This window comes from Eimeria maxima, genomic scaffold (genome assembly GCF_000499605.1).
Source record: "Eimeria maxima Weybridge genomic scaffold, Emw_scaff57, whole genome shotgun sequence".
Lineage (NCBI taxonomy): Eukaryota > Apicomplexa > Conoidasida > Eucoccidiorida > Eimeriidae > Eimeria > Eimeria maxima.
The window spans coordinates 18,118-29,335 of NW_013563898.1; the positions used below are offsets into that span (position 1 = coordinate 18,118).

The window sequence follows — 11,218 nt, forward strand, 5'->3', positions numbered from 1 at the left end:
CCTAAACCCTACTTTAAGATCGGCAGGTGTGACTAAGTCGCATTTATTAAGAAGGACAAGACGCTGTAAATTAGGAGGAGGTTTTATAGCAGATAAACAACCACGAGATGTTAATGGGGCTCTTGCATCCCGCACCTGTACCAGCAGGAGCAGCAGCAGCAGCAGCAGAAGCAGCAGTACCACCAGCAGAAGCATTAATATTCTCATCAGCAGCACAGGCGACAGCACCATTAATGCCATTAGCAGCACCAGAAGCAGCAGCAGCACCCGTGTCCGCATCAACAGCTGCAGCAGCATCAGCACCACCACCACCATCAGCAGCAGCAACAACAACAGTATAACAAACCTCAACAAGACAATCAACATTCTTTATTGTCTTTTGTAGTTGTACAGCACCTCTAGACATATGGGGAGGGAAGAAGGGGGCCCTGGGGGCCCTCCTTACAAAATGCTGCCGAGCAACAAAATCAGGGTACTCCCAACTCCTACCAATATGGGAGCCCCCATGGGGGCCCCCACCAGAGGAATGGGGGACCCCTTCTAAGGAGGGGCCCTCCGCCTCCCCAAAAGCGCTTGATCGGGGGGCCCCTCTAACGGCTAACAAAAAGTCGCTAGCTAGGGGCCCCCCAGGGGCCCCCAAGCCCCAGGCCTTCTGTGCTGCCTTACCCCGCATGCAGCAGGACTGCAAGGGGGCCCCCAGAAAAATAGGCCCCCCTAAAAGAACCTGCGTGTAGGGGAGGCCCCGGCAGCAGCAGCACAGGTGTGCTGCTGCTGATGCTTCTTCTGATGCACCGTGGTGTGCAGGGGGCCCTTTGTATGTCTTGGGGTATATAAAGAGATTAGTGAGTCCGCTTAAATGTATTAAGCAAACGAAGGAGGAAAAAGGGAGTAAAAGAGGAAAGGACGTGTGTTTGGAAGAGAGAACAGAGGGCCTCTGCTGCTCGACAGTGGGAGGACGGAGGGGGCCCTGTGAGATGGATTATATATGTGGGTCCTAAGCTGCAGCAAACTATTTATTACCAATTATATCATTTATTTTAATAAAAGGACGAATAAAAAGAATAACTATGTAAATGTACTTTTATGGTTACATACAACAAGTGGCCGATGGGGCCCTTAGGGCCCTCGAAGCACTAAGGGGGGGCCCTTGCCCGGTGTTGCCTGTGGGGCCCCGGGGCCCCCGAGGCACTTGTTGGGAAGTTGGTGCCCTATTCCACCGTTTATTACATTATTTTCCCTCTTTTTTTTTCTACCCTACATTAAAGAATAGAAGTAACTCTTTAGGCGGGGGTCTTTGGTACTGACCCCCAAGAGGGGCCCCACACCAGCAAAACGGGCCCTTGGGGGCCCCCGTGGCTGCAGCAGCAGGCTACAGCAGAAGGAGACAGTAGGAGACGGAAGGCGAGAACCGCCGACAGAAAGTGATAGTGCCCCCTAGAGGAGAAGTTAAATGAAGAAGGAAGAAGGATAGAAATAGTGGCACAATAAAAGAAAAGAAGATATATGAAGGCCGGCTCTTCCTCCCCTCGGGGGGCCCCTGCAACAGCAGGGGCCCTACAAAAGTTAATAGAGGCCCTAACAGCATACCTGGCCTATGATATAGATGCTCAAAAGGTACTCAAGTGTATGTACAGCGCAGCACCAGGAAGAAGAGCCTTCCTCCAGCAATCTGCCTCAGCAGATCCTGCTGCAGCAGGAGCAAAAACGCATGCAGAAACAAAGAAGATAACATCTCAGCTTGCTGCTGCTAGCGTTCTGCTTCATAGGGCCTTAGGAGCAGCAAAAGAGGGGGAAGGATCAGGCGAGCCTCAGCAGGGGGCCAGCAAAGAGGAGGGCCCCCCGATGCAGCAGCAAGAAGAAACTATCTATGTTGGCATATGCGGGGTCGAATTTTGGATGCAGCACGTGCAGCAGCTGTTTGCTGCAGATGCAGCAGCAGCAGCAGCAGGAGAAGGAACAGAAGAAGCAGCTAATGATATGACACTTATCTGCAGGGAGATGGAAGGTCTTATCTCTCCTGTTGCTGCTGCAGCAGCAGACTCAAAGGTGCCCTTGCTGCTGTTGTTGCTTTTGCTGCTGTTGTGCATGTATGCATGCTTTGCAGGCATCTTAGTGACCTTATGTATAATGTTTCCCTGTAGTTGCTGCTGCTGTTGCTGCTCCTGTTGCTGGTAGTGTACTGCTAATGCTATGCTGCTGCTGCTGCTGCTTCTGCTGCAGCTTTCCTTACCAACAAGGAAGGCAGCGGTTGAGGTGCTGCTGCTGATGGCCGTCGTCTCCTTGGGAGGCTCCCAAGATCTGTTGCAGGGGGGCCCCCATGAGGGTAGAGGGGGTTCCTCCTCGGGTATAGCAACAAAAAGGAGACAAACAGTAAAACGGATACTGCGTAAAACCCTGCAGGGTATTGTGGGGGCCCCAGGAGAAGCAACAGATGGGGCCTCTATTGCTCTAAGAGTAAGACTGTACCCTCCATTAGGGGTTCTCGTTATGATTATTTATTTATTAGTTATTTACTGTTTATTACTTATTATTTATTATATATTTGATGTATCTACATGCATTGCTCAGTAGGCTGCATGTCTTGCTGGTGGTGCTGCATCTGCTGCTGCTGCTGCTGCTGTGGGTGTGTGTGCAGGAGGCATCTGTGCATGCAGCGCATGTGGTGTTACACTGGAAGGGTTTATCTCGTGGGGCCCTTCGTGTTGCTGTGGGGCCCTTTGCTGCTGCTCTCTTAGATACAGCTCAACGTGGGGCCCTGCTACGTTCTAATTCTGCTGCTGCTGTGAGTTAGACACTTTTATTCCCCTTTTATTCCCTTCTTCTTCCTGCTGCACCAGCTGCAGCAGCAGCGGCATTCCCCTCTCCTTATGTCCCCTTATGTCTCTTTTTATCTCCTTTTATTTGATTTCCCCCTCTCTGTTTGTCTCTGCGTTTGCTGCTGCAGCTTGGCCGTTCTCTCTTATGCCGCTTAACTTGGCTCTTCCGTTGCCCTCCACACCAGGGAGACGCCCCGCAGCAGCAGCAGCAACAGAGGTCCCCCCTTGGTATCCCCTGTCTCTTCTCTGAGCTCCTTAATAGTACACAGCAAAGTGTTAAATCCCTTGTAGAGGCAAACAAAGACAATAAATTGGGGGGGCCCTCAAGGGGCCCCCAACGCTTCCTTTTGCTGCGTTCTCTACAGATCATCCGCGACTTGCTCCTATGGGGTACGCTGCTGCTGTTGCTGCTGCTGTTGCTGTTGTTCCTGTTGCATCCGGTGCCGTTGCTCCTGGTGTTGCTGTTTGCCTTGTTGCTTCTGGAAGTGCAGATTTTGCTGCTGTTGCTGCTGCTTTTGCTGCAGGTTCGGGTCAGGCATTCCCCTCTCAAGGAGCCGTCTCTTCTTCCTTGGTGCAGTGCGAAGGGGAGGGGGGCCGTTTTCTTGTATTGAATGTTCAAAGTCTTGGGGAGACACTTCTTGCTGCTGTTGCTGATTGCGGCGAGGCATTTGCAAGGAGTGCTGCTGCGGCGGCTGCGGCTGCCGTTTCTGCGAATGCACCATCCGCTGCTGCACAGCAGCAGGAGCAAGAACAACAACAAGAACTGCTGCAGAAGCAGCAGGAACTGCAACAGCAACAACTGCAGAACCAGCAACAGAAACAACAGCAGATGCAGCAGCAGATACCAAGGAGAGGAGGCAAGGGAAGCCAGAAGAAGTGGAAAAAACAAATGCAGCAGCTGCAGCAGCAGCAACGGCAACAGCAGCAGCAGCAGCAACATAAGCGTCCGTCGTCTGTAGTAGTTGAGCCAAGCGACAGCTCAGAGGTAGAAAGCGACTCGAGGGAGGAGTGCAGCAGCAGCAACAACAACAGCAGCAGCGACAGCAGCAGCAGCGACAACGACAGCAGCTATGAGAGCTGCAGCAGCACCAGCGACGACTGCCGACGCACAAAGCCGATGAAGCGAAAGCGGAGGCGCTCGGAGGATTCAGCACCAGCAGCAGCAGATCTGGTGTCTGTACAGCTGGATGAGTTACCGGAAGCAGAGTTAACAGCAGCAAATGCAGCAACACTAGAAGCAGCTGTACATGCTGCTGCTGCTGCTGTAGAGGTTGCAGGAGAAGCTGGAATATTACCTTCCTTACCTACATTTATTAAGATATTAAAAGTCCTTTTAACGTTAGTTTGTCTCCTTCGTTGCCTCCCTGTCTCCTTTTTCTTTATCTGTCTCCTTTCTTCTTATCTGTCTTATTTGTGTCTGTGTCTATATGTTTTTTTTTCGTCGGTGTGTCTCCTTTTTCTTTGTCTTTGTGTCTGCTTTTCTCTTTGTCTCTCTAGGCCTCTCCCTGTGTCTTCTTGTCTCTTTGCCTCTCTTTATAATTAAATAATAATAATAATAAATAATAATAATAAATATAACAAATATTTTTTGCATGTCTTGTGTGTGTGTCCTCAGCTATTCTTCTCCTCTATATAATACAATATTTGCTGCTCGTCATGGGGAATGTCTACTTTTATTCGTTAGGTGTCTCCTTCGTTGCTGCAGCGAAGCGTCTCCTTATGTGGTGCGTTTATGCTTGCTGCATGCAACGTCTGTCGCTAAATTCCTTTGCTGCTGCCCACCGCAGCAGCAGCAGCAAGCTGCTGCTGCTGCCCGTATCTGTCTCCTTCTTGAAGACGGCAGCAATCAAGGTGTCTCCTTTTCTAAGAAGGAGACAGTCTCATCTACTCATAAACACAAGAAGAGACACAACAACAGTGAGCAATACACATGTATATTTGTATTACTTTATACACCAATAACAGCATCAGCAGCAGCAACACCACCAAGAACAGGAGTCGCAGCAGCAACAGCAACAGTAACACCAACTTAACACCAACGCCAACAGCAGAAACAGCAACAGCAGCAGCAACAACGGCAGCATGCATGTTGATTTTTCACAATGTGTGTAATTGTGTGTGATTATCCTCAGAGGGAGGATATCCAGATGTTTTAAGTGTTGCTGCTGCTGCAGATACACCTTGGGGTGTACGTACACCTGTAGGGGAAGAAGGTCTTATCTTACAAACGCATGCATGGCGCAGCACATGCGAATTACTTAAAGAATTGCTGCATGCAAAAACGCATGCATTTTTGGGGCTTTCAGGGATACAGATACAGGCCTTTGTCGATGCTCTTGTCTTAGGCGCCATCTCATCGTAAGACTCGGCCTCCTGCTGCTGCTGCTGCTTCTGCTGCTCTTCCTCATGATGTTGCTGCTGTTGCTGCTGAGTATCCTATGGAAGAATCGGGAGGGATAGTCTCTGCTGCTGCTGGGGTGTATTCATTGGGGACTATTGGGTCTTGCATGTGTTTGCTCTGTGGGGCTGCGGGTGTGTACTGTACGTACGCGTACATGCATGCATGTATGCTGCATACACGCACGCATAGCTAGATACAGGTATGCATTTTTGTGCATGCGTTGTGCAGGGGCCTCGCGTGGGGCCCGGGCAGGGGGCCCCCAACCTTTGCATGCGCGGTTACGTCAGATCCCCCTTCTCTTATAGCAGCACTGCAGCTGCTAACTGTCTCCCTCAGTAAGACTGTAAACCCTAATCCCTAGACCCCAGGGTTCTCTAAGCGGTAGTCTTTTGCTTCTAAAGGAGGACCAGGCAAAATAACTTGTGGGGAGAACAAGTTGTATGCAAGGGTTAAGGTGCTTATGGTATAGGGTTTTGCATTTTGTGGCAAATAGTTTAGGGTTGAGGGTTTATGGAGGTTTAGGGTTTGCCGTATGTACAATAGAGTTTGTGTTTGGATGTGCTGCTGCTGCAGATGTCTTTGTCCCTCCACCTGCAACTCTTTGCGCTGCCTCATCCTTGCTGCAGCGCTTGGAGGTTTGCTGCTGCAGCGACAGCAGCACGAACCCATGGGGCCCGCCTGTGCCAGGCATGTGGGGCCTCGAGCTGCTGCAGGAAGACACACCAGGCAGCAGCGGTGGTCCCACAACGTTGCTACTGCAGCAAGCTGCTGCTGTCTCCGGTACTGCAGCACGAGGTGCCATTAAAGCCGCCTTGGGGGACCTCAGCATCGCTATTCGAAATGCCGCATGCAGTACGCCCATCCATGCACTGCAGCAACAGCAGTAACAGCAGCAACACCAACAGCAGGAGCAGCGAGCAGCAGCAACCAGGTGCTGCTGCTGTAGCAGTTGCTGGGTATCTATGTTGTTAAATTGAAAAGACAGTACCCTGCGTTTGTCTCCTTATGCTGTTCTGTTTTTATTGTGTTTGTTTGAATGTTTTATGTTCTTTTCTCTGCAGCAGCAGCAACAGCAGGAGCAGCAGCAGAGGGCGAGACCCCAGTAGAGGGAGGAGAAGGGACAGCAACACGCTTCTTGCTGCGGCCAGAGCAGCTACACATACACCGCGACACCCGTACCGGCAGCAGCAGAGCTGCTGGTGCTGTCTATGCTGCATGCAGCAACAATACTCTAAACCTAACTGCAGCACAGCAGGGCCACAACGGGGGTACCAATGCGGGTCCAAGCGGCAGCCCCAATGGGGGGGGCCTTACTCCCAGCGAAGGAAGGTTCAGGGCCCCCTCTCAACAGCAAACGTCATTCGCTGCTCCTACTCCATCAATAGCTAATCCATACAGACAGCAACAGCTACACGCGGGCAGTGCAAAAGACACGCCTGCTGCATCTGCTGCTCCTCCTCCTTCTCCTGCGCTGCAGCAGGCAGCTCCCCCTGCACCACCACCAGCAGAGCCCCTGCGGGCCCCGGATAGGGACAGCAGAGACAACAGAGACAGCGGAGACAACAGAGAGAGTAGAATCACAAGAGACAGCAGAGACAGCAGAGAGAAGGGCAGGGAGGACAACAGTTGTACCCTTGAGGTGCTGCGGGCGACGCCAAGTCGTGCTGCAGCGCATGCATTTTTGTCTGCTGTTGGGGCAGGCTTCGGGCTTCGTACAGGGCAGCAAGAAGCAAGAAGAAACAGCAATGAACACACAAATACACCAAGACAGCAAGCAGCAGCCTTCAGCCCTCCAGCAACTGCTGTAGATCCTGCAACAGCAACACTAGCACCGGCAGCAACAGCAGCAGGTACAACTGCTGCTGTGCCCGAGGAGAAGGCCGATCGACGGGGCCACGCGAAGGAAAGACGTAGAGAAGCATCCGCAGCAACAGCAGCAGCAGCAGCAAAGGACCAGGATGGAGATGGGAGGTCAGACGATGAGGTAGTTATCCTTGAAGAGGCAGCCACACAACCAGTGTCTCTGCCTAACAATAAGTCTGCAGCAGCAGCTGCGGCAGCCGCTGCAGCAGCAGCTGCGGCTGCCGCTGCTGTCGCTCAGGCAGCTGTAGAGGGGACGGGCTGTGCAGCTGCAGGCACCAGGCTCCCGCTTCAGCCACAACAAACCCACCGTCCGGGGACTCCGTGGGGGCAGCAACAACAGCAGCAGCAGCATTTGGGCAATGACGCTTCTTCAGAGCAACGTGCGAGAGCGCGTATCCACGAATTGCTTCAGTGTAAGTCTGAGCGTCCCCATTCGAGCCCCAGGCATGCACACATTATGCATGCATTGCTACGTGCATGCATACTTACATTCTCTGGCTACCTTATCGGTGTACCTTGTGGTGTCTACTTATTAATGTTAGAGGCATTAATTACTGTTAAGTGTGAGCTTTGTGTCATTAAAAGAAGCGAGTTACGCTGTATGTACATCTCAAGGAAGAAAAGGGTTCTGCTGCTTGCAGCTGTGCCGCTGCGCTGCTGACTTGTGCTGCAGCGGACTCGGAGTTGTCGGAATAGACGTCAAATCTAAACGGACAAGACAGAATATCCAAGCACGTTCAAGACCAGTGCATGCATGCATGCAGCCATGCATGCATGCGGCAGAAACCGTGCTCTCCTGCACGCATGCAGCTTCAGAAGCAGCGCGCGCTGGAAGTGTATATACAACAGGAAGTGTCCTCATTCTAATGCGACTTGTAGCGGGTTTATTGTCTCCATGACTACAGCGCATGCATATGCATTATTATGTGTTTACTTCCTCCTTCCTTTTCCTCTTTTCAGTGTCTCTTTGGTCTCTCCCCTATTCATATTAGGTCCGACGGGCCTCAACATACAACTCAGTCGCGAAGCTGCGTCTGTGCTGTGTTTTCTTCCTGCTGCTACAGCAGGCGCTTGCTGCTGCAGAAGCAGCAGCACTGAACTCTCTGCATGCCTGCATGCAACGGTGTGCCGCTTGCTGCAGAGGACCGAAGCGGGGGAAAGGGGAAAGAATGTAGGGTGGATAAGGGATACACTGTCTGTCCACTGTCTGTATATTCTTGGCTGCCGCCTGCGGCAGCAGCATCTTGCTGCAGCAGCGTCCTGCTGTAGCAGTGTCTTGCTGCAGCACAATTATGCTATGGCAGTGTCCTGCTACAACAGCGTCTTGTTGCAGCGACGTCCTTCGCTGGCAGCGCCCTGCTGTAGTAGCATCCTGTTGCTGCAGCATCCTGCAGCAGCAGGATCTTGCTGCAGCAGGTACCTATAGGCGTTTGGTGCACTTCCGTCAGTTTTATGTTAAGCGCTGTTATTGTATGTCCTTTTTTTCCCTTCCGCATGCATGCATTTGAACGATTTTCCCTTTAAAAATGGCGACACACTTTTTCATGCGAATTGCCATTATGCCAATTGGATTTGAATTGCCCTCACACTGCCCTCACGGATTCATTGCTCGACCTCTGGGAGCTGCGGAAAACAGAAAAGGCAAAGCAAACCAACATTTCAGTATCTTATCCACCACCCCAAACCCTAAACCCTACTGCCTAAACACACATGCATATTGTATATGTGTTAAAGCCTCAGCTATAGGGAATATTGGTTAGATAAGCTGCATCCAACTGGGGTGCACGTCGAGAGCTAGAGGTTATACCATCATATGTCACTGTTATGCTGTTGTTTTTATTTATTTTTTTGCGTGTTTGCAATAGTTTATTCCTACTGCTGTTGGGTTTTGTGGGCTGCTCTTCTACCCACCCAGCTTGGCTCCGCAACACTCTCCCCATGAGAGGCCTCTCTTCGTCGAAGTCGCCAGACCTGAAAAAGCATAAAGAAAGAAAGAAAGAGATGTTGTTTCTTCTTGCATGCATGCATGCATGTGTGTCTAGGGTTTAGTGTTTAGTGTTTAGGATTTAGGGATTTGGTGAGGTCTCACGTAGACATGGAAGAACTCGGCTTTTGTCCGAATTCATTTTGGTGTTCCCTGAAAAAATTAACCGAGAGCACAAATTAAAGAAATTTATTAGGAATACCTCTATATAATTCGATTGTTACTTATTACTCAATATACTACTGCATTACATATATAATTAAATTGTCGTTTTATTATGAGAGAGCCAATATGGCTTCGACTGCTGCTGCAAAGGATGGCATATCGGCTTAAACACAAAGACGCCTGCATACATCTGTGGTGCAGGCATGCACATAGATACGTATATAACATACGTTGCAAGTATACACGCATATATATAGATAAATACTCCTATTCAACAGCACGAATCGCAAATACAGCCCACGCATAACTCCAGATGCTGACCGAGAAAAGCTGCGAGCTCCTTAAAGCATTGGTTTTTTTTGCGTAATTACTTCTACTAGTATCATCTAAAAGCACTGTTTAACTAGAGTTTGCAGAAGAATGAAAATGAATTATGGCACAATTCATGTTGTTGAAGAAAGCTGCATGCATATTGAAGAGTTGACTCACCTCTGTGTCGCACAGGCACCTAAGGCCAACATAAAGATGCCAAATACGACAATTAAAGCTCCACACACACCCAAGACGATCCATAGAATATTTAAATGGCCGATTTGATCAGCGAGGCTCTTTGAGTCCTCTAACATGCCGTCCTATACAGCAACGCATGCACTTTTGCATTCGGAAAAGCTGCAAAAAGGGGACGATTTCGTAGGCAGCATCCAGTTGTTTATAGCAATTAAGCCTCAATGCATCGAGTAAACAGCTTAGAAAACGAAGAAAAATGCATTTAATTTTTCCCCTTATCAGCAACCTGCGTAATAAACACATTCTTCGAATTGTAGGGCTTAAAACTTACATTAGTGGCCACGGAAGACGCAATTGACGGCATTTCGTTGCATCCCAAGACTGCGGTCTAATTAGTAATTGTCTAGTAGGGGAAAACTAAAAGGAAAAGGAGAAAATCAAGAGAGGTGTTTCCTTGGTCTCCACCACCGCCCCGATTGGTTGACAGACTCCTCTAAGGAGACGAGTAAGGCATTATTCCCCTCTTTTTTCACGCTGCTCAGTTTTAACTTGAAATAAAAAGGAAAGGAATGTTTAAAAAGTCAGAAGATAGTGCAAGAAGTATCCTCAAAGCACGGGATCGCCGATGGCCACCGCTGGCACTGGCATTCTCCCGCTGAGGCCATTTGATACTGTAGAGCCTATGCATGCGAATACTTTAACGTAATTTAACTTTGAATACGAACATATAACCCTATTGTTCAATTTTAATGAATAAAACAACAAAATTTGGCGGCAAAGGAGCGAGTCGCACACGCTGGTCACAGCAGCTGCTGATGCGCTCGCGACAGTCTGCAGCATTGGGCACACAGGCGGCCACAACAGGAGGTGTCGATATAATGTAATCGAAGGGAAACAGTCATTTTTCTTAATTAATGTGCACTGTGTGGCCAACAGGGAACTAGTAATACCTGGAAAAGTATAGGAAAGCGGTTGATTCAACCTAATATTGACTACTTACCCACTAAGAGCATGTCGCGATCGAAGGGTGCATACGACGATGATGGGGTGACTGTTGGCGTGTGCTTTGTTTGTATCATAGATTCAATCATTATTTTTGTTCTACTTTCTTAAAAACTCAGCCAAACAGTATAAGAACTTCTGCTTTATACAGTTTCCCATAAAGTTTACCTCCTGTTTTCAAACCAATTGCGAGGCGCAGGAATCCGCGGATAATTCTTTTTAGAGCGTTAGATTAACAAGCAATTAGATAATTATTTTCTTCTTATGTTTGATATTAGGACTTATTTAATGAGGAGAAAATCCTGTTAAACCAAAGATGGTCAATGATTGTTCTTTCATCCCTCCTCAGTCTGCTTCAACAATCGAAACATTCAACACAAGAAAGCAAACCTGGTAGCAAGATGGCAGTAATATTCATAGCATTAATATTCATAACTGTAGTCTCAAACATAAGAATAAATGCTTAGTATATAAATAAGG

At 49.2% G+C, this 11,218-nt stretch overlaps 1 protein-coding gene across 1 annotated transcript; it reads left to right on the forward strand.

Annotated features, from left to right (window-relative positions):
* Positions 1 to 1,503: 1,503 nt before the first annotated feature.
* Positions 1,504 to 7,776, forward strand: EMWEY_00008860 (hypothetical protein, conserved; the record flags this gene model as incomplete). Its single annotated transcript, XM_013478659.1, has 9 exons — positions 1,504 to 2,046; positions 2,221 to 2,454; positions 2,636 to 2,782; positions 2,945 to 3,206; positions 3,341 to 4,154; positions 5,446 to 5,552; positions 5,791 to 5,997; positions 6,279 to 7,493; positions 7,754 to 7,776. The coding sequence occupies 9 exons, from the start codon at positions 1,504 to 1,506 to the stop codon at positions 7,774 to 7,776; spliced, it is 3,552 nt and encodes a 1,183-aa protein (XP_013334113.1).
* Positions 7,777 to 11,218: the final 3,442 nt, after the last annotated feature.